The sequence below is a fragment of the Glandiceps talaboti genome, chromosome 4 (assembly GCF_964340395.1).
Source record: "Glandiceps talaboti chromosome 4, keGlaTala1.1, whole genome shotgun sequence".
Taxonomy (NCBI): domain Eukaryota; kingdom Metazoa; phylum Hemichordata; class Enteropneusta; family Spengelidae; genus Glandiceps; species Glandiceps talaboti.
Window position 1 is genome coordinate 7,494,571 of NC_135552.1, and position 23,602 is coordinate 7,518,172.

At 37.1% G+C, this 23,602-nt stretch overlaps 3 protein-coding genes across 4 annotated transcripts; 2 read left to right on the forward strand and 1 right to left on the reverse strand.

Annotated features, from left to right (window-relative positions):
* Window positions 1-2,790: 2,790 nt before the first annotated feature.
* Window positions 2,791-6,876, forward strand: LOC144434098 (carbohydrate sulfotransferase 11-like). The gene is made up of 3 exons (XM_078122554.1): window positions 2,791-2,893; window positions 5,082-5,167; window positions 5,998-6,876. The coding sequence occupies exons 1-3, from the start codon at window positions 2,791-2,793 to the stop codon at window positions 6,874-6,876; spliced, it is 1,068 nt and encodes a 355-aa protein (XP_077978680.1).
* LOC144433532 (uncharacterized) lies at window positions 3,186-16,147 on the forward strand. Of its 2 annotated transcripts, XM_078121839.1 has the most exons (7): window positions 3,186-3,288; window positions 5,082-5,167; window positions 5,998-6,207; window positions 11,806-11,988; window positions 12,458-12,568; window positions 13,272-13,396; window positions 13,989-16,147. In XM_078121839.1, the coding sequence occupies exons 4-7, from the start codon at window positions 11,841-11,843 to the stop codon at window positions 14,151-14,153; spliced, it is 549 nt and encodes a 182-aa protein (XP_077977965.1). In that variant the 5' UTR covers window positions 3,186-3,288; window positions 5,082-5,167; window positions 5,998-6,207; window positions 11,806-11,840; the 3' UTR covers window positions 14,154-16,147. The 2 variants fall into 2 exon arrangements, with proteins under 2 accessions (XP_077977965.1, XP_077977966.1); XM_078121840.1 differs by lacking the exons at window positions 3,186-3,288; window positions 5,082-5,167; window positions 5,998-6,207 and adding an exon at window positions 9,445-9,723.
* LOC144433531 (uncharacterized) lies at window positions 15,780-20,588 on the reverse strand. The gene is made up of 2 exons (XM_078121837.1): window positions 20,178-20,588; window positions 15,780-17,290 (listed from the first exon to the last, which is right to left on the reverse strand). Exons 1-2 carry the CDS (start codon window positions 20,458-20,460, stop codon window positions 16,638-16,640), a joined length of 936 nt encoding a protein of 311 aa, XP_077977963.1. The 5' UTR covers window positions 20,461-20,588; the 3' UTR covers window positions 15,780-16,637.
* Window positions 20,589-23,602: the final 3,014 nt, after the last annotated feature.

Here is a 23,602-nt window from a genome sequence, read left to right on the forward strand (position 1 = left end):
CCCATGTGTTCCAGTATTATGAAATTTCATGTGAATTGTGTCCAAAAATGTTGAAATTTGGAAGGGGGGTGGGTCATAATTATGAATATTATGGCCACTTTAGCTTTGGGAGAAATACATAAACTCTACACATGAGTAGTTCAGTTGATTTATCATACATATGAACTGACAGAAATATACCTTGGTGTCTGTATGTTCCAATATTATACAATGTCAAGTGATTTTTGTTCAAAATGTTGCAATTTTGATAGGATGGGGGGTAACATTTTTTACTGGCATTTTAAAGTTAGCATACACACAATGATTTTTGTTGTATAATTATGAAGAGGCATTGGTACATTATACATATGTGCAAAGTTAAACAAGCTCATTTTAATTTTTGTCAAAATTCAACAATATTTCATAAAAGAATTCTGTCAAAAAATGTCTAAATTTAGATGGGGTGTGGGGTTACAATTTCAATTCTAGAATTTAAAGGGACGTGGTGACCCACTATTATTTTGTTATTGATAAATAGCTGGAATAATACATTGTACACATACAGTATATAAAATAATCTAACACGGACTTTTATCCTTTTTTGCAGTTTTCTTACATTTTTCTTTAAAAATCGTAAAGCAGCTGGGGATAAAATACCATAGCATTTTATGAAATAATGAATATTTTGATTTCCAAAAATTTCAAAATTTCGGTGACCATTCATCTTTGTTGATGCTTGAATCACCTCTGTATTGACACAAATGGCAAACACAGTAATCACCATACCGAATATATGGAGTGTTTTAAAGTAAACACTGATTGTGATAATTTTGAGAGCTGAATCGTTAATTTGAAGTGGCACACATTGTCTGTAATCCGATACAACATTTCTGAAGTCGGTATGCAGTATGTGCACTTGTCAAACCAAACCAAACCACTTTCTTCTTCCTTATATGTGACAGAACTGAAGCCAATAAGCTTATTTGTCATAAGCAACTCTAAGATAATACATCAATCCTGATCAAAAAGTTGAGTTGGATGTGGACTGTCATAGAATCGTATCGTACATTGTTGTCGCAACGTAACAATAACCGTATAAGTCGTTATTTTTGTACTTTTCATTTCTTATAATTATAATTATATTATACCAGTATATTGATGGCGCAAATCGAGAGATCTGATTGGTCTAGACATCGAACTAGGACATCTAAAATGAGCGATAATGCACGGTTGGCACGCGTCCAAATTTTGCGTTGATATATTGATGTGATAAATTTATAAAAGTGACTTCTAACTGAGGACATGGAAACGATGACGGCAGCTATGAACAAAGTCACAGTCAGCCCAGTAAACAGGCTACGACCTGAAAGTGGCCCCTATGGGGATGGGGTCCAGTTATTTTGTAGCACTGTTGCAGTGACCACAGCACGTCACCAAAATGTATGTTTCTGAATGAAAGAGATAACTAATCAGTTTCAAGAACACTGGGCCAGTATTTGACTATTTGGTGTACTTGGTTTTATCAAGGTCATCATTATTTGGATCTTGATCTTTAGATTAATGATTAGCTGTGATTTACCGATCGAGTGACGCGGTTGTAAAGTTTAGTAAACCTTGAACTAAGCATCGTCGTAAAACGATTCGCCTCTTTACGCAGTGTCACGTTGCAGAACTGTGTCAAGGTAAAAAAATATGTTCTATGGAATCGGAAGAGGGTGGGGTGGCTACCGAAAAACGTAGTGTTCATTTACAAATTGCAAATACAAAATGAAACAATTTACCAATTATGAAGAAAATAAATTTGACGTTAAATTTTCAGTATTGTGAATTTATTTATTTATCTATTTTGGTTGGGGGAGGTTAGCCTTTTTAAGCTTCAGGATTTACTGTAACAGTAAATGCTAGTTCTGAGTGCAAACTCAGGAAAGATAAGAAGCTTGAACACAAAAAATCAACGCTCAAATATTACATTTAAACAGAAGGGCTTGCAATTGACCATATTTGTTTAGAGATATTCGTTTTTTGTTTACTGTTTACTTTTTTTGTAAATAATTGTTTTTTGTTTGGTGGTCTCTCTCACATACCAGGACACGGCGTCAACCGTAGGCATGCCTGTCTTAAATTGCAAGGAGATTAACACAGAACACTTTCGACATTTTATTACTGGAATCAATTCATTCTACATGCCAACAGAGCTACGCTGATGTGCGATACTGCCTACATTTCACAGTACAAAGAACTAGGGCATCGTATTCACATCCCATTTACAATGTACTTATTCGCTAAGGGGCCGGTCAGTTTATCCAGTATGTGGACATATAAGTTTCAGTGAACATTTTACGCATTGTATAGTTTCTCCGGTATAGAATGGAGTAAAATGGGGGCAATACCGAATCCAGTTTAAAGGCCCATTTTGAAAACGTATTAAAATTTAGGTGTGAAAAATAGTTGTCTGACAAAGCTATAGAAAACGTTGTCCAAGAACACAAGAATAATATCGTTGTGTAATCCTCATGACGTCACTGATAGATGCTCTGGATATAATGATAAAGATAAGCCTAATGCGAGAACTTTGGGTTGAAATCTTGGCCTTTAATAAAACAATAGATTGTCTTTAAATCTTCTTTTTTTCACTCTAAAAATGATCATTTATATCAAAGATATAATTGATAATAATAATAATAATAATAATAATAATAATAATAATAATAATAATAATAATAATAATAATAATAATAATAATAATTAATAATAACAATCTTTCACTAAATATGATATTGACCCAGACCGTTTTTTCCTCTCAGGTTTACGATGACGCAGACGAAAACGATGTACTTGATTGGTGCCTTGCTATTACTATCGATAATTGTACCGTTTATCTGTGTTGGCAGTTTACAAACACACATAGCAACAAGTGAGTTGATAAATGATTTGTAACGAGGCTCTGACTTAAGCACTAAGCTTTCGTAGGTATGACTCAGTCAGATATCCAACTGCTCTCAGGCTGACGAACGATGCATTCAAATATTCAAATAATGGGATAGTGGACCCTCGTTCACTGACCCATGAAAATGTCATATAATTGTCTAAAAATTTTGTTTTTTGAACTGTACAAAAAATTGATCAAGTTAAAAAATAATTATCTTTTATAAAGGAGAGAATTAAGCTTATTTATTTACAGCTTTACATTATTTACAATCCATGGAGAAATTTAAATCGGTGCCAACTTGATCGCAAGTGGTTTACTGGCTGCAGTTTTTTGGATCGCTGAATGAGAAAGGAGTCTGCATATACCAATCAAATACATGTGTACGTATAGCCACTGCTTCCTCGGGCAAGATACGACCCATATTATCATTCAGTACTGTTGGGTGATATTTATCGATTTTAGAGTCATTGTCAAAAAAGCCGAGTGTTTATGAGATACAGAGACCATAGGTGTCGAAGAAATAAGAAAGAACACACACACAATTATAGTCACATGTTTCAAGTAAATGTAGCAATGTTTTTGTGACATTTCTATTGTGCTAAATTATAAAATATGGTAATATTTTGTGAAATTGTTGTCGAGTCAGACGTTGTTGTGTTGCAGATTTAATTGGCTTCTATTGTAGTCAACCATTTCTCGGTACCCGTTATATTGTGGACCAAGAAATCAAATGTTCGTTGTTTTTATGATGTACTGAGACAGTAATATTCTATTTTTGGTACTGAGAAGTGGTCATGTGTTTGCCCTGAACTAATATGAGATGATAGTAATAGATGGCCATGGATAGACCGATACATGAACGAACACCGTCATAAAGGAGGGTTCGATTCATTGTGTATGACTCACTTGGTTTTGTCCTATCTGTGTTTGGTTGATGTCTAAGATGGTCGTGAAAATTCACTTTCACCACTACTCTAAATCATGTGACCTTTCTAAAATAAGAAACATAAAACTATTCCAATTAGCCATAAACTGACCTCTACTTGTACACTTGGGCAGGGAATTATTGGATTGACACCCCGATTACCAAAGCTGATCCATTTATTGTTTCTACCTAACTGGTTACTAACATTAGATCACAGGGCTTGAAATTGGCCTTATTTGTTCACAAATATTTATTTGTTTATTGTTTACTTTTACTATTTTTTTTTTGCTTTAATAAATGTCTTTTCCCTACAAGGTACTATCTAATAAAGTAATGATTTGAAAAGCTGGTGTTGTGTTATTTTTTCTAAATCAAATTTAAATATTCTCTTGTTGGTTTTATATAAACCAGCTTTACTATGCTTACCATGTCTATTTTCGTGGTATTTAATTAAAGAGGGGACCAGAAAAGATCACCGGTTGAGGGCGCTCAGTTGAACTAAAGGCAATCGCAGTTAAGCCAACAAAGGAAGAGTTAAAATTTACCTAAAAAACCAACATCACTCTTTCAAATCATTACTGTATTACATGGCACTTTGTAGTGAAAAGATAAGCAAAGTTTTTTTAAATGTAAAGTGAACAATAAACAAAAAATAAATATTTGTAAACAAATATGGCCAATTTCAAGCCCCTGTGAGAATATACAGAGAATATACTCAAGGTGACATAAGTATTGGTTATTGGGTGCCAATCCCAGAATGCCCTACCCCAGTGTACAGAAGCTGGTTCATGACTAATTTAATTTGGGTAATTTTTTTATCTTTAATTTTTAGAGAAGTTGAGAAATTAATTGAAAGTGACTTTTCAAGAATCATGAGACATAAACTAATTCCATTTTGACAAAATCAGTATCGCTTTTGTTCCCCGTTTATAGGTAAAATAGGAAGATACTTCAGATGGATAAGGATATTTGTTTATAATAAAAACAACTTGACTGTTTTTTTCTACTGAAATGTCACCACAATATGAAATAACATCAATGAAGTCCACGTTTGCAACTCAATAAATCGGGAGAAAACCCTACAATGTTTTATTGATTGAAACGATTTGTAAGCAAACTAGTAATATAAGTAATATCTACTTAATTATGCATTATGACGTTACAATATATGGGGAAGTAACAGAGGCATGTGTAAACCGGACGTGACGTAACGATGACTTGTATTTCTTTTTGGTATATTTATATTAGAGTTCAAGAATACAACCGGATGGTTCCAGCTCTCACAGAGAAAAGAAGTTCGAGAGAACTCGACAGGATACGCCACAAAGACAAAGGTAAATGTTTTTTTTAATGTACACACACAAACACTATATAATAAGGGGTAAACCATTTGATTTCTGGGGGGAGGGGACTTGAGGATTTGGACCCAGCAACAATTTTGTTTCAACCATATTTTCTTAAAGTACTCCTTCCCAGGATCAAAAGTGTGAAGTACCCCACAAACCCCCCCCCCCCCCAAAAAAAAAAGAAGAATATATCAAATATCAAAAAATAAATAAAAATTAAAAATAAATAAATAGATAAAAGAATTCAGATGTGAACATTTTTACAAAACACGGTTTTCATGTATGCATAGAAAACGGTACCACCCTAATATATCTGTAAAAGCTCAATTTCGAACGTTATATCTTATCATAAGAAACAGTCTTCTAATATTACAGCTTCTATCAGTTTGATATATACGGAATATTGAAGTCATTAAAAAAATAAATAAAAGGCAGTACATAGTATGCGCATTGGAATGAAGTGTTTTTCTTATAGGCATATGATCATTTATTTTAAAAGTCATTTTGAAATATTTATTAATATATTCAATATTGATAGGAGTATTTTGTCATTATTTCCGAATTATTCCTCGTTATCCAAATCTTGCATTATGCATACACATACGCACGCACACACACACACACACACACACACACACACACACACACACACACATATATATATATATATATATATATATATATATATATATATATATATATATATATATATATATATATATATATATATACACACACACACATATCAGGGACGTATAAACAGTGTATACGTCCCTGATATTATGTTGTCTAGCATTTATTTCTCTATTCTTTTGTAGGATGTTTACCAGCATCGTATAGATGTTTATAGAGATGGATGTAATGATACAAGAAGAAGCTTTAAGGCACACCAGAATAATTCCAAAATTGGTGGAGCTTTACTGTATGAAGACAATTCCAAACTTATCTATTGTTTATTACCTAAAGTAGGCTGCACAAACTGGCTCAAGGTTTGGTTAGTTCTACTGGGTGTTGCAAATTCCTCTCAGGTTAATAATATGCATCACACTAAAGTTCATCATTTTAGCCATTATAATACCGTTTACCCACATCTAAGAACACTGAATGGAACTGACCAAAATAAACGTTTGGAGAACTATCTCAAATTCATTTTTGTTCGCCATCCCTTCAAACGTTTATTGTCAGCATTCAGAAACAAATTTGAATTAACAGATAGATGGAATGTATACTTCCTTCAGAATTATGGAACAACGATCATTCGGCGATATCGGACAGGGGCAAATAAGATGTCAACAGCGCAAGTAGCCAAACTCTGTCAGCATGTACAATTCCACGAGTTTGTTCAATATATCATAGACTCGGCAGGTACATCAGAGGTTGATAGCCACTGGAAACCAATGTATCAATTTTGCTCTGCGTGTGACGTAAACTATGATGTCATAGGCAAGTTTGAGAATCTTCAAGAAGACGCCCTCTACGTTCTGAAGCGGGCAGGAGTCGATGACAAAATTTCATATCCTGCATTCGATACGCATGTCACCAACAGTTCTGATACTGACTTACTTCGTCGATATTACTCTAGTATATCTAAAGAAAATATTCTAAAATTGTATAATATATACAAACCAGACTTTACGTTATTCGGATATCCATTTCCGGGGGATTATATGCAGTGGTCAACTTCTTCTCAGAGATAAGATACTTTATAATACAAAATTTTATGAAAACGACAGTATTTGAAATGACAGATTTTACAGACGCTTTCATCGATTGAGGTTCGTTGGCGAATTTTGGTCATTTTAATTTTTAACTCATTATGAACCTTCATGGTCTGTTCCATCATTTGGTTGAAAGATTTTTTGAAAGTCGTTATTTACTTTTTTCCACCAACAAAAACGCGATGTGTGTTTTATACGCTTTTATTCCCGAATGCTTATGTACAAGTATTTGCATACGTGAAGATGGTTGATAGGTACGTTGATTACAGAAGAGGGTCTTCTACGTATGCAATGCAACATATATATATAGTAGGCCTCAGTGCGGAAGCCTCCCGGCATTTTGCCCCCCCCCCCCCAGCCTGTTTCCCCCTGGCCCGTTGCCCCCTCACTTTCCCCCGGCCTTTTGCCCCCCGAAAGTACTTTTAGAAACATTAAGTTTACTTTTACGCGACATATTTTTTTCAATTATCTCACCACACATTCTTGAATGTTATAAATGATAAATGCCGTAACTTAATAAAGGATAAAATGCTTTTATTCAAAGTAATAAATACTGGAAAATCATGTAAATAATAATCTACGTACAGTCTTTATTGTTACAGTGACTTATAGTTTTGACGTGACAACAATACATGACAATAGTGATCGCTAAACACAATTAATGTCAGAAATTATTGCAAATTAGAAATGACTCACGAACAGTCTTAACAAAAATGTGGTATGTGAGGATTGATTACTATTAAAGTTATAAAACCGAGATTTTGAAGGTACAAGCAAGTAGTTTTAGTGAATGAGGTAATGTCTACTGAGACTCGTACGAGTATCAGGATGTCACACACTCAATGAGTCACATGTGCTTTGGTTGGAAGAAAATTGTTGACGTGAGTTCGTCAAGGAGTACCATTATATTTATAGTTTTGTAACGCTTTCACTTACAATTTCTATAACATTCTCGATGTCTTACAGTGTCGTGATGGGAGAATTTGATAAATTCAGGGAAAAGGTTTTATTACGTGTCTTCAACGAAACACTGAACAGACACCAACTGCGTAGCAACTCATAATACATGAGCACGAATATGGCTTAAAATCATCCAAAGTCTCCACCCCATGACACACTTATTGTGAGAGACATACACGTTTCTATCTGTTGACAGTGTATCTCCTTTCAACACGTCCCATGGTCCTCCCAAAATACTACATTTTCTCTGTGTCTCTAGCTAAGGAGATATACACTATTAAGATGGTAAGGTTAACTCACAGGGGATTGAAATTGGCCATATTTGTTTACAATTAGGTAGTTTTTGTTTATTATTTACATTCTTTCTTTAAAAAATACATAAAAACTCTGAACCTGGGGCATCTGACCTCCTCCCTGTAAAAAAACACAAAATAGAAACTCTCTTATCCGGATGTGTTGGATGTAGAGGAGGTGGAGGTGTATGTGTCCTATTGGTAAAAAATGTATAAATTTCAAAACAACATGATGAGTAGATTGTGCTGAAATTTAATGGGACTACTCTTATGGGTGTTTAGGGTAAGAATTGTTCACGATAATTATGGTGATCCAATCAGTGATATGCACATTATATCTAAAAATGTGTCTTTTTAATCAAAAATCTAGAATTGGGGTGTAGATTGGGGTGAAATTTAGTAAGAATTATTCATGACATAATGATCCCATCAGTGATACTAGCTAGAGAGTTCGATGTTCAAGGTCAAAGGTAATTTCTGCCTGCATCCAATATCTGCGCCTCGACATGTACTCCTCGTTTGAGCGTTGGGAGTATCATCGGCAACTCCTGTGTCTGTTTCAGCATAGACAATAGAGAGGGATCCCTCTCTATTGTCTATGGTTTCAGTCATGAGCGCGAGCGTTACCAGTTCTGTCATGTGCTGCCGTGTGCAAGTAAAGGTTACATGTGACAGTTAGGTTTAGCGCTATTGTGTTCGATTACACATAATTATTTGTTGTGTCAGATTATATAGGACACAAATTACCCTTCAACGATTCGTTGGTCCAACCACCCCACGGCCTCATCCCTCGATCACCTCCACACTTGTACGTCGATGGTCGAACCATGTTCAGCTCTATATTATGTAATCATAGCTGTGCACAAAAGGCCACACAGGACAATCGAAAACTACACAACAATGTAGGGGTGTGTAATATTTCATAGATTGTTGTTTTCCAGGTCTACAGACTAAATATAACAACCTTTTGACTATATATATTTCTACCTGTGTAAGGAGAAAAGAGAAGATGTCCACACTTCTTTAATATTTCTTCAAGTATAGAGATTGATACATTTGTAGCAGCAGGATTCGTACGATATTTTCCTAAGAAAACGGCAATCTAAGCAATAATACGTACCCACATGTGTGTGATACAAAGTCCCTTAGCCTGATATTTTCTCATAGGATTGAAACAGTACTGGATAATAGTCACATTGTATCTATATTTCGAATATGGTCATTTGCTGCCAAGAATTATCGTAATTTGATTGCCTGACATTGTCCAGTGACTTAGGTGGTCTGGCTAGAGTGTTGTTTACAAACGTCAGTGCAGTGTACGTTGTAATTTTTGTCAAAACGCATTTTGTGGTCAGAGGTCACCATAACCAATACTTGACGCCAAGTCCAGTAACTGTTAACAACTCCATTACGTCATCACATTTTTAAGGGGTTTTCTAGGCAAACCATGTCATGTAATTCATACTAAACAAGTCACGCGATGAGCAGTTTTGTTTTACCAGTATGTCATCTGTATCATTATCAGCATGGATGTATGGGGTACCAGCGAGAAGAACCTAGGCCTAATTTAAGGGTAAGCATTTGCTGAAATTCTGTCATGTATGTAATCAACGTATCGCATGAAATACTATACCGTCTCCGATGCACCAATTTTCTGGTCGACATATTCATATTATATTATAATTATGAGGTCAGGGTACATTTTGTTCTCGTATCGCTGTGTAGTGATTTGCATATCTTTGCATGGTTTACAAATCACTTTCCACAGAATGTCATAGTTATTCTCTGCCGAATCATTTTGAAAGTTGTAACACGTGTTTGAGGTGACGGGTACAATAAAATGCAGATCACGACCCCGTGTAATACTTGGAGCACCGCTTACTTCACTTTACCATGTTTACAGTTTCTGATTTCCTTTCACACTCCACCATGGAAACAATACATGTCTGTACATGTTGGCACGTTCTTTAGGCGCGAGAAGAATGGCGTTAACGTCAAGTAGCCTTTCAAACTATTAGTACAGGTGAGCTAAGCCATGCCATACCATCTATAACAAAAACACGAGTATAAAGTTGGCGTCAGATTCAGATTCAGATAGCGTCATATTGAGCGTCAGATTGGTCGTCAGATAGCCTCAGATCCGACAGACTCAATCAATCCTGAAATAATACCGTTGAGACAACAGGGGAAGATTCCGCTTTACAAACTTTTGATGGAAGTTGGAATGTCTCCGCTTTTACAATTTTTATTTGGGAAAAATACGTGAAATACAGTTGAAATACTTGTCACTGAGACATTTGCCAATAATGTACACGGCGTCAGTAAAGGTGTCCGTTAATTAAGTTTACGTACGTAATATGTAGCCATACTTATGTTTTATGTACATTTGAAAGACTCTGAGATCTAGCTAGACCATGGGCATCATGGCACAATAAAGCTAAGATTGTGAAAATATAAAATAACAAAATGAAAATAGAATTTAAAAACGAACAAAAAAAACCCCAGTCTTTTCCTATTGTAAATTTATGTGTAATGCATGTGATGTGTGGGTTCGAGAAATATATCGTGTCAAAATGAACGTTGGTGGCTCACTTCCATAGCGAGAGTGTCGGATGATACATTGTTGCAATTGGTTGCTAAGGGCGCGGACGCGCTCACTCATGTAACCTTCTCTGCACACTATAATATAAACATGTCTTCATATGAATATGAGAGCTCCAAAATGGTTATTTTTTCAGAGAAATTTGCAGTAACATTTAGATTGCGATTCACTCGTCCCAATGCAATTTCAAACGTCCCATTTCAACTCGCCCCAATTTCAACTCGTCCCATTTTAACCCTTCGTCCCCATTTTCAACTCGCCCCAATATTACTAGTAAACGTTTATAAATCTAAACGATACATGGACTCGAAGTACGGGGACCGAAAAATTACATGATTTTACCTGGGCCCGTTGAAGTGTAGCAAATGTAACATTTCGTAGCAGAAAGTGGTGTGGGTTTTGGCTAAGTGTTTGCTAGATCTAGAACTTTACTAGGACAACAACTTTCCTCAGTCATGGAATATCACTTTTCACATTAGAACTTAATGTTTACAACCCAAATAAGAAATAATAATGATAATAACCAGGGAGAATAGTAGTGACTGACATGCTTACGACTTCCGCGCGTACGGGTTTTGGAGACGCGTCTCCGTGGTACTTCATTAGTGGAATACGACTCGAGATACCACAGACCCTCCAAACTGAGTACTACTACTACAAGCTTCGATTTCATATATGCACAGGTAAATTATATTGTAAAGAGTTGGGGCGAGTTGAAAATGGGCCGAGTTGAAATTGGGGCGAGTTGAAATTTGGAGTGGGACGAGTTGCAATTTGGACGAGTTGATCCGTCACCTAACATTTATACAACTGTTGTCCCAGTGCTAATTAATAGATGTGAAGTATATTAGCCCCGATACTGTTAAGATTGTTCCAAAAACATAGACAATACAATGAGTCAAAGTAAAATGTGACCCTCCCCAGTCAAATTTTCTAAAATATTGACCTTCCCTGAGATGCGATAATCAATATGTAAAAAGTGACCCTCCCCTTGTGATAAAATGTGTGCACAAGTATGGATACACTAACCAGGACACCTTTTCTGCTCCACAGGTTGTTGAAATATGTAAATTGAAATAAAATCAAAGATGGGGCTCTTTCAAAGTATTTTTCAAAGCCTGTTTGGCAGAAAGGACGAAACACGCATTTTGATGGTAGGACTTGATGCTGCTGGTAAAACAACAATTTTATACAGACTCCGTATTGGTGAAGTTGTAACAACAACACCTACAACTGGTAAGACGTTTAATGTACTAGTATATTTGTACAGCAGAGTACAACGCGTACATACTGGACAGACAAACTGACGGGCAGGCAGGCAGAAAGACACACGTGTGTGTGCGCGCGCGCGCGCACACACACACACACACACACACACACACACACACACACATACATACAATACATACATACATACATACATACATACACACATACGCTCACGACTTGAGTTGGGGGGGGGGGGGGCGATGTGAACGACACACCAAGTTAATGTTTGTCGCTCAATAAAGTACAAAACTTACCAAAAGATCGGTTTTAACACGTTTGTAATAAGGGAATGAAGGGATCTGAAAATAAAATAAACTGGAAAAGTACGACCATCATAAATTATAATCACTACGTCACATCCAATCTGTGCATATATCTCTCACTTCTCCGTGTATTGAACCGTCACCATAACTGTGTACATGTGTATGTGTTTCAGGTTTCACTGTGGAAACCGTTAGATACAAGAATGTTAGTTTCACAGTGTGGGATTTAGGTGGTCAAGACGAAATCAGATCTCTTTCACGCAAATATTTAGAGAACGCACAAGGTAAGTACAATTCAAACCCTATCAGCGTAATTAAAGTCTGACAATCGATAGCCTACAGACTATCAAGATATGTCATGCAGGGCAGACCGATAAGCCCGGGCCGATGACGTCATTACAGTCTGTGTGACGTCACATTCTGTTGCCAATGTTTGCATTACAAATAAGTAAGCTTATTTGCCGAAATGCACACCCTCTAGTCTATAACCATTCGATTTGTTAATTCATCATAAGCAATAATATGCAACATACTTTGAGCAATGATCCCTGGGGGGGGGGGGGGTACTTCATAGAAAGGTGTATGGCCATTGGATATGTGCCACCCAAATAGGTAACGTTTCACGAAAAAAATCCTGAACATGGGTCGAATTTTCATCTGAAAATTCCTTAGTCATAGGTCGATAACATAGGAAACGTTAACATCCGCATGCTTTAGAAAAATCTTCACAGCAACAACAAAAAAGGTAAATGATTAGAAGATTTTCCCCAAGATTTTAACAAATTTGTCTCTCACGACAATCCATGATATACATGATGCTATGCAAACTGGGGGACATCATACTTTGCTAGCAAGCTAACTTATAAGGTTGATGACCCAAGGTAACCCCGCTGAATAGCTTGGCAACCGAAGGCGTACATTCCTATGTGAAATAATCTCCATAGCAATAACCAACTCAAAACTAACCGTATCACTCTTCTCGTCCAGGTATAATCTTCGTAGTTGACAGCAATGATAGGGCACGATTAGAAGAAGCAAAAGATGAACTCCATAGAATGCTAAATGATAATGAACTTCGAGATGCGATCTTGCTTGTCTTTGCTAACAAACAGGTGAGTTTGTTTTCTGGAGTTTATGGCACTTTTATTGTACAGTAATACAAAATCTCTTGCAGGTAAAAATGAAATGACCATGTACACAACTGAGCTACAAATAGAAGCTACGATATCAGTGATGTTATTTCAAAAGTTTTAAGTTTTGATCATGTGTGGAAAAGTGTTATAGATTCCCCATCTGTATACAATCAGTAATATCAGCCTTAGCAGCCTTTAAATAAATTGAACCGAGTTGCCAGTCACAATTTTCTATTTTGACAAGTACATAACACACTGTCGCATTATTTGATAAGTTTATATTTCAATTCTTGTGAAACAAATCATTACTAAACCCTATACTGTTATTTGTTAACAGTTTGAAGTGGTCAATGGATGTACTAGTATATATGTCATGGACGTTTTGCATCCATAGTGCTACATATGATATCCTGATAATTAAACTAGCATTCATAAATACCAATCAGATTGCAATTACTATATATATATATGTATGTGTGTGTTTTAGGGGTTTTGTGTGTGTATGTGGGGAGGTAGGGTAGTTTGTTGTTTACCAAGAACGTCTCATTATAAATTCTTACGTCATCTTCAGGATCTACCCAATGCCATGACTGCAGCTGAGGTTGCAGACAAACTAGGACTTCACAATATTCACAGTCATAGTTGGCACATCGAGGGAACATATGGTGGCAATGGACAAGGTTGTATGGAAGGACTTGAGTGGTTGTCCAATGAACTCGAGAAGAGGAAATCCTGAGAACTAGTTGAAACGGCTCTAAATTTCTAAGGTTGTCTATCTAGTGGTTGGCTGATATGCATGTTCGCATGAAGTGATTTTTGTTTGAGATCACTAATATATATATGTAGGCTTTTACCCATCCTTGATTCTGACCACAACATCGATTTGACCGATATCATGATATCGTGATTCATTTGGGGGAAACTCTTTCATAACATCATGTAATTTCTTGCTGAAAAACAAGTTTTTGATGAGTGTCCCTTTAGTTACAGACTAGGTTTTCGTATGTATGTATGAGAGGGGAGGGAGGGAGAGAGAGAGAGAGAAAGAGAGAGATTTATCTCCTTCTCTTTCTTTAATACCTGGATTTCGAAAATGAAACTCATTAATTTCGCTAGCCTACCTGTAGACTTCAAGGACATTGCGACACTAGTACCACACTATTCCGCTATCCTAATAGGGAACCTGCAAACCCGCCATGTTGAATGTTGCATCTTGGGAAATGTGATAATAAATACTACTGAATTGGTATTGTAAACAATGCTTTTACATTGTTTGCAACCACGAATGATCAATTCATAGTTACCCTGACAATTGTTGGAGGGTTTTTTATTGGTAGCCAGATTAGGTATTACGATAACCACAGATAATCCCATAGTCCTTTGTGTCTGAGCATGCTCAGTCTGGATTGCAAGTTCCCCATTGGAGGACGGCAGAAAAAATTCGCATGCATTTATTAGTTTTTAGAGCCGTTAATGTTAGGCAGCGTAAAATGTGATATTTACATGCCAAAAAATGAAATTCGGCTCAGTGTGGGTGTTGGGTTTTAACAGTGGGGCTGGCAATTCGTACTCACCAGTTACTTGTTAATAAGCAATTAAACTGGAAAGCGTCACATGTGCTTCTTGATACTTTCAACTATAGCTCTATATATGCGTTCCGATAACTCCAACACATACGGAGATGACGTGTCCAAGTTAACGGAGGGCATATATATCCAGAGCTAACTTTCCGCTAGTCCCCGACACTACACATCTGAACAATTCTAGTATGTTTTAATAGATGGACGACAACTAAATCATCCAACAACCATGGGGGGGAGGGGGTATATACGTCCATGCAACAACTAAATAATTAATGCATTGTTGCATTGCATATTGATTGAAAACAATGCACAGATGTGTTCACGTTTTCACATTTTTGAGCGAAATACTAATTTTTTTTATTTGGATGAATATATTCTAGCGAAATGACCAATTGCAAGTATAGATGGATGGATGTGACATCCTTAAGCTTATGGTTGTATTTTAACTATATGTGCTGTCAACTGGTATATTTAGCTAGAACTTGCCTCGGGGATCAATTACCCTAAACATAATAATAAAGGCTATTTATAGTGCGCCTAATTTCGCCGAGCTCTAGGCACAGAGGACAGACACAGGAAGGAAGTAAGTGATGATGACAAAGTGATTTACTGCTTGAAGAGATGAGATTTAAGTGTTGAGCGAAAAGATAACAAGCAGTTGGAGAAACGGAGGCTGGATGGAAGTTGTTCCAAGTGGATGGACCGTTGAATGAGAATGATCGTTCACCAAATCTCTCCACACTTTGCCGTACGAACAAAGTACAAAATGTACAAACTGATCAGAGGATCACCAACTTTATATTCCATATAAGTAAAATCGAAAGTACATGTGCTTATCACCATGACTACAAGCAGTAAGTAAAATTAAACGAATCAAAATGAATTACTTGTTAAAGTAGTAGGAGAAATTACCATTATGGGTAATCAAGACATTGAATAATGTAACCAAAATAATTGTCAATCTTACCATAGATGGTGTTAAACACAAATGTATATAACATTTCCGTAAAGTTCATGCCAATATCAGGGTGTGAAGCTGCAAAATAAAAACGTTGTGCAGTACTCCTAAGGCTTATGTGGAATTGTGATAATAAGAGCGCCACCAACGGCATTGTCACAAATAAAGAGTAACAAGCGTCAACAACTAAATTCGGTATATTAGGCAAAACAAATTGTTTCTGGCCAGGACGTTTTGTCTGAAGTGGATCGACAATGCGAATTTTTGTTTTCAACAAACCTGCCACTAAATCTACTATTTATGACAGTTGCTGTTCACTTTATTTAGTACTTTAGAGCAAGTGTGTACATGTGTATGTGGTTCAGATGTCATTTGATTGTTCGTGAATGGCTCTGCAATTGTATTCACTAAAGTAGGCCTAGGGAGGGTTATTTGTGTGCTTCCCCATGGATCTGCAGACTGCATGGGCTGGACAAACATGAAAAAAAGACCAACGCGAGGGTATTTAAAGTAATTTGACTTCAGTCTGTTTCAACCAAACAAGATGTCAAAATAGCGAATCAATAAAAAAGCAAGCACTTTATTTCACACTACAACATATCACAATAAAAAGAGCCACCAACGGTCACTCTCAGTTCTTACGAACATTCCCGGGGCTCAATTTCTTGTTACAGATTTCCTACTGAGGTTTCAATTCATCATAGATGGTGCTGACGTCACTAGATGACAACGCCTTACTGAAGATTACAACTTCATCAATCAGACCATAAAAATACTCGTTGGATTTCCCTACACCAGCCTGGCCAATGGTCAGTGGTGTATTCTTAATTAACATATCTCCATGGCAACAGTCGTCATCACCATCCTGTTTCACGTTGTCAAGGTAATAATTCAGTGTTTGGCCATCATATGTCATTACGACGTGGTGCCAGTCATTCCGGCTGGCGACCCGATGTACGTAATTCCATGTAGCAGGATTATCAGCTGTGACGACGCCCCCACCGAGCATTTGTCCTGACGATTCTCTGCCCATGCGAATTTCCCAACTGCCCGATGTATGGTAACCATTGGAAACGATACCCTGGTAATTCTGCCACTGACCAGTTCTCTTGAACCAAACACTCACTGAAAAACGGGACCCCCAATTGGCATTTCGCAAACTTTCCACGTTGATTTTACTATTTCCATTGAAACTTGCGGCTTGTCCGGTAATACCTCCTGTGACAAATGCGACACTACCAACTGTGTTGCCGTTGTAACCATTACCCGATACATCGTTGGCATCACCATCGAGAGAGTAACGAGCGATGACATTGTTTGCCAAAATTTGGTCTGAAAAAGTAAATAAAAAGAAATAGGTATGTCCTCTTGCAATACCAAAAGTAGATATAAAACCCATTCAAGTTTCGTGTAGAGTCTTTATAGAGTGTCCGTTTTTAATTTCTAAGGGGGACGTGGAGGATACTCGTTCAAAGTGATGTATTTTTCTGGTGATCTGTGATCATTGCCTCGAGAGTTATTGTGCTTTCTTATTACTCCCCTCGCAACAAACCACGACAGTATAAGAATTATGATAACAATTAGTATATTTAATTAGGTAATCAGAATAGTAAATATCAAAATATGGATTATGATACACTCTCTGTTATGATGTAATTGCCGAGCTCCAAATGTGCTTGTATCATTAAGAATAAGATAGACCATCAACAATGTTGGAGGTCCTTCTAAATGTTCAACTTTCTTGGGCAAACTTCATGCCCCCCCCCCCCTTCCGAAAATCTTCTGCTTCCTTGAAGTTGTATTTATCAGTGAACACCCCCTTGTGGAATCGAGTCATTATTTATAGCCATGGGACAGAGGAAGCGACGATTAACCGTCAAATATTTGAACTCCCCCTCCCCCCAACTCTCACATTTGCTCGTCCATCGACGTCAATTTAGCATTCACGATGATCATGTAGACTGTCGACAGTCGCTCGCGCCTTTTTTCCATACGTTTTATCTAAACTCCGGTCCGGCGCAACACTAGTAATAGTATAATCGCAAACTGATTTCGAGGGCCGTATTGCAAAGGCCCAACCATATGCTAGGCCACGCTAACAATAGGTGTTCATTTGCTGAATCCAGTTGCCTAGCCAACCATGTTGCTATCTTTGCGATATACGCGATCATTTGGCTGTTGCTATGGGCGTGGTGATGTTGCCAGATATATTTCAACACATTTTGAATGTTTTTGTTCACCTGTGTATGAATTCCTGATATTATCTTTGCAATATACGTGATCATTTGGCTGTTGCTGTGGGCGTGGTCTTGTTGCTAGGCAAATTTGCATAATTTTTTTGAATATTTATTCAATTGTATATTAATCCTCGTTATCTTCGCAATATATGTGATCATTTGGTTGTTGCTATGGGCGTGGTCTTGTTGCTAGGCACATTTGCATACACTTTTTGGATGTTTATTAATGTCTTTCTATTCCTGTTATCTTTGCAATATTCGTGATTATTTGGCTGTTGCTATGGGCGTGGTCTTGTTGCTAGGCAAATTTACATACATTTTTCGAATGTTTATTACATACACTTTTTGGATGTTTATTCATTTGTCTTTCTATTCCTGTTATCTTTGCAATATTCCTGATTATTTGGCTGTTGCTATTGGCGTGGTCTTGTTGCTAGGCAAATTTGCATACATTTTTTGAATGTTTATTCAATTGTTTATTAATCCCTGTTATCTTTGTGAAATACACCACTGTTTGGCTGTTGCTATGGGCGTGGTCATGGTTGCTAGGGTATTTGCATACATTTTTTGAATGTTTACTCACTTGCCTACCAGATGATGTTGTTCTTTGACCAAAATATACTGCCATTTGGTTGTTGCTAAGGGCGTGGTCATGGTTGCTAGGGCCAATTTTGCCAAATTGTTTTAAATAAAATCTGCAGAATAACACTATCAGAAACATCTCACCAAGTTTCAGACTCATTGACCAAGTACTTTTTGAGATATAAGTTTTTGACCAAAAATGAACATTTGTACACCTAATTTGCATATCACTCATGGAATCATTGTATGCTTAATATTTCTTTGTCCATACATCCCTAGATGCATTCGCATTAAATTTCAGCCAAATCTGCTCAGTGGTTTTGGAATTATAGATTTTTGACCAAAAAGACACATTTTTAGCCCTAATATGCATATCACTAATGGGACCATCATGTCATGAACAATTCTTAGTAAAAACACCCTGAAGAATGTTTCACCCATATTTCAGCCCAATCTGCCCAGTAGTTCTAGAGTTATTTTTTGACGAAAATCACATTTTTTGACCCAAATCACAAACCGGTAGTAAGATCATTTTGATTTGAACAATTTCCCAACTAGACACCCAAGGTAATGGCCCAACCAAATATCATGGCAATCGGTTCAGCGGTTTTTGACTTTAAGTTGTTTACACACACACACACACACACACACACACACACACACACACACACACACACACACACATACATAGACAGACAGACAGACAGACAGATGCCGGGCGATCCCTATAGCACTACTGAACCTCAGTTCAGTTGTGCTAAAAAAAAGCACAACTTCCTCCATTTCCTCATTTTTTGAGTAACCCCCCCCCCCCCCCCCGAGTATTTGAATATGTCACGAGTTTTCGAATAACCTTGGCCGTAAATAATAATGGTTTCCTTACCACGTCTGCAAAAAACGATAGCCTACAAGTGTCGTGAAGACGTTTTGTCGAAATTTAGATATCATAATAAGGTCAGGTTTACTGGAGGTACAGTGACGGCGCAATTATATCTGTTTACATGTAATACCACAGGAGGCTCGGTCTCGGTTTTGTTTATGAAAACAAACAAACAAACACACACACACACACACACACACACAAAGAAAGAAATACATACTGACAAACATCAATAATATATTGAGTAATCATAATTGCTCTATTTTGCATACAGGAAAACATATACTAAGTCTTGATACTGCCAAATATTCATTATTGTCCATACTGATTTGTGATTACTCTATCGTTGATGTTTGTCAGTAAATATTTATGTGTTTGTTTGGCTATTTGCTTTTGGTTTTGTTTTGTTTGTTTGTTTGTTTGTTTGTTTGTTCGTTCGTTTGTCCGTTTGCTGGTTTGTTTTCGTAAACAAAACTAACTGAGCCTGACCCTCTCTCCCCTGTGGTAATACTGCACTTACCTAGGCCTGAATTACCATTACATGGGCAGTTTCTCTTCCATGATTCAAAGTCTTCAATAAGTGTCTGCAAGGCATTCTTCAATTCATTAATGTCGACATCTGTTTCGCTACGTCCATCCAGCGCTTCTCTCAAACTTGGACAACTCTCGCCGACTTTTGGAGCCATCAAAGTGTACGAACAAACGTCGTCGGCGCCCAGCGTGATCTGTGCGTACAGTCCTCCTGTTACCATGGTTACGAATATATAACTCACCACTACGAGAATGTGAAACATCTTCCTCATGGTTGCTAATTTCTGTCCGCGTACAAATGTTATACTGTGACAGCAAGTAACGCAAAGCAAGGAGGAGACGAGTGTGCGTCAACGTTCACACTGCAGAGGACGATGACTTGGATCAACGAACCACTCGACCTGTCGAACTGTAAGAAACGAGGATACCAATGTAGACTAATCCATTTTATGCGGGAGGGTATGTTACAGCACATGGTAGACTGACAGCGCGACTCATAACCACCCTGAATTTAATGTTAGAAAGAGCAAGTGCACGTTGATACAAACCAAACACTCCCTGCTTTGTCTGCTGTAGTTATTTTAATACTCATTGTTGTACTTTTGTTTTGGTGACATGAAATCTCCCCTCAACTGAAATAGACTGTGCTGAGCCTGACCTTCACAATGTTTTAACAATGAAGACAGAAAGAATGGAAAACGTTTCCAACTTCCGTTTTATCCTGAAGATGGCTTACTTACCACGAACTCGGCAGGATGTTTACAAGAAACAGTATATTCAACTGAAAGTTGCAGGGTACCGTAGATACCGGATATGCCGGGGGGGGGGGGGGCAGAAGGCATATGTGTAAACATTTGTCCTTTTTAGCACAACTGAACTGAGGTGTGTAAACAAATTAAAAATCAAAAACCGCTGAACCCATAATATTTGGTGGGTCCATTACCTTGGGTGTCTAGTTGGGAAATTGTTCAAATCAAAATGATCGCATCACAGGTGTGTGAATTGGGTAAAAAAAATGTGATTTTTGGTCAAAAACCTTAAACTCAGAAACTACTGAGCAGATTGGTGCAAAATTTGGTGGGAACATTGTTAAGGGGGTGTAAAGTAAGATTTGTTCATGACGTGATGATTCCATCAGTGATATGCAAATTAGGGCTGAAAATGTGTCTTTTTGGTTAAAAATCTTTAATTCCAAAACTACTGAGCAGATTAGGCTGAAATTTAATGGGAATGCATATAGAGATCTATGGACGAAGAAATATTAAGCATACAATGATTCCATGAGTGATATGCAAATTAGGTGTAAAAATGTTCATTTTTGGTCAAAAACTTATATCTCAAAAAGTACTTGGTCACTCTGAAACTTGGTGAGATGTTTCTGAAAGTGTTATTCTGCAGATTTTCTTCAAAACAATTTGAGAAATGTGGCCCTAGCGACCATGACCACGCCCTTAGCAACAGTCAAATGGCAGTATATTTTGGTCAAATAACGACATCATCTGGTAGGCAAGTGAGTAGACATTCACAAATGTATGCAAATACCCTAGCAACCATGACCACGCCCATATCAACAGCCAAACGGTCATGTATTTCACAAAGATAACAACAAGGATTAATAGACAATTGAATAAACATTCAAAAAATGTATGTAAATATGCCTAGCAACAATACCACACCCATAGCAACAGCCAACCAATCATGTATATTGCAAAGATAACGGGGATTAACAGACAATTGAATAAACATTCAAAAAATGTATGTAAATATGCCTAGCAACAAGACCACGCCCATAGCAACCTCCAAATGATCACGTATATTGCAAAGATAATATCAGGAATTCATACAGAAGTGAACAAAAACATTTTAAAATGTATGCAAATATATCTAACAACATGACCACGCCCATAGCAACAGCCAAATGATAGCAACATGGTTGGATAGGCAACTGAATAGTCATTCAACAAATGAACACTTCTTGTTAGCATGGACTACCATATGGATAAACATTTTTAAAAACTGTACAGTTGTGCTACAACGCCATTGGCGGTATTTTTCCTTTTATACCTTCCGTAAGGAAGGTTTTGTATTCTGGGTTGAAAAGTGTGTGTGTCTGTATCACCATTTTCTAAAAAAACGACTGGCTCAATTCAAACGAAATTGTGTAGACGTGTTCCGTAGAGTAAGGGACGGGTCAGTTTCTTCGGCCTGGGGGGGGCGGTGGATTTGTTGGGGGGGGGGGGTCACCCTGTTTTTGAAATTGGTAGTAGGGGGTCATGCTGTTTTCAAAATTGTGGATAGGGGGGTCAAAATCCTTTTTCTACAATGGCATATAGCCTTGACTGAAATGCGATACATGTAAATATTTCTTCTTGTCCCTATTTCTTACATGAATTCTTTAATATTACTTATTAGTTCGAACATAACTATACATATACATATGCATGTATTACCTAGCTACCACACTAGTTACAGAACATGTCGTGCAAATGCTTGGCTGTTTCACAATCAGTGCTTCACTTATATTGCACTTTGGGGCAAAAGTGAACTTGAAGGTTTCGTAATGGCAATCTTCATAGATAGTTTATAAAAGAAGTTTATCTAAAATGTTCCACTCGTCACTATGAACTTGTCAGAAGGGATTAATACACTTTCTATTTTGGACACTAAATGTTATTGACACTACAAATCACCACATCTCATCAGATTCCAGTTTCTATTATACACTAGGTATGACCACCTAAGGTTCTCTAACATACTGGTGACTTTACTATACATGCAATATTAATGCCCCTATACCAATGTTACGGGGCCATTTTTATGTTGCATGGGAAACTCATTTAAAACTTACATTTACGTTAGCTTTTCGAAGCTTGGAAATATTACCTAAAAGGCTATGAATAACCTAAACATTGCCTTATAGAAGCAAAGAACTGCAGATCTGCCAGGGGAACCCCAATGACTCTCTCACCCCCAGAGGTCAATCATGCATTCAACCAACAATCAGATGCAACAACAACTTTTTACTATCATAATGGTATTAAACTTTTCTTCAATATTTTCACCCTATTCTAATTTGAGCTGATATTGTCTTTTAAAGATGTGAAATGTTTGCCAAGAAAGTCTACAATTGCCTTAAACTCCAAATCTCCCCTTCCAATAATACTACCATTAGATGTGCTGACCTTTACTACATGTATATGATGATGCTATTTAACCTTTTAAGAACATATTTCAACCCTATGTAAGTTATAAAGAATAGTTTCTGATACTTGATGGTGCTTTCTTGTAAAGCATGGATTAAGTAATTGCTTGAAAGGGTTCGGTCTGAATAGCCTAATGGCTTTAAGAGTACAAATCTTCCAGTGGTTCTAGAGGGAGACCCCCTTGAACCCCCCCCCCCCCCACACACACACA

Excerpts from the sequence above, each read along its gene's own strand:
- LOC144434098 (XM_078122554.1), top strand. The coding sequence starts at position 2,791 with ATGACGCAGACGAAAACGATGTACTTGATTGGTGCCTTGCTATTACTA. Across the intron at positions 2,894-5,081 it reads ACAAACACACATAGCAACAA|AGTTCAAGAATACAACCGGA; the intron begins GTGAGTTGATAA and ends TATTTATATTAG. Across the intron at positions 5,168-5,997 it reads GATACGCCACAAAGACAAAG|GATGTTTACCAGCATCGTAT; the intron begins GTAAATGTTTTT and ends ATTCTTTTGTAG.
- LOC144433532 (XM_078121839.1), top strand. The coding sequence starts at position 11,841 with ATGGGGCTCTTTCAAAGTATTTTTCAAAGCCTGTTTGGCAGAAAGGAC. Across the intron at positions 11,989-12,457 it reads AACAACAACACCTACAACTG|GTTTCACTGTGGAAACCGTT; the intron begins GTAAGACGTTTA and ends TATGTGTTTCAG. Across the intron at positions 13,397-13,988 it reads TTGTCTTTGCTAACAAACAG|GATCTACCCAATGCCATGAC; the intron begins GTGAGTTTGTTT and ends CGTCATCTTCAG.
- LOC144433531 (XM_078121837.1), bottom strand. The coding sequence starts at position 20,460 with ATGAGGAAGATGTTTCACATTCTCGTAGTGGTGAGTTATATATTCGTA. Across the intron at positions 17,291-20,177 it reads TAATGGTAATTCAGGCCTAG|ACCAAATTTTGGCAAACAAT; the intron begins GTAAGTGCAGTA and ends TTACTTTTTCAG.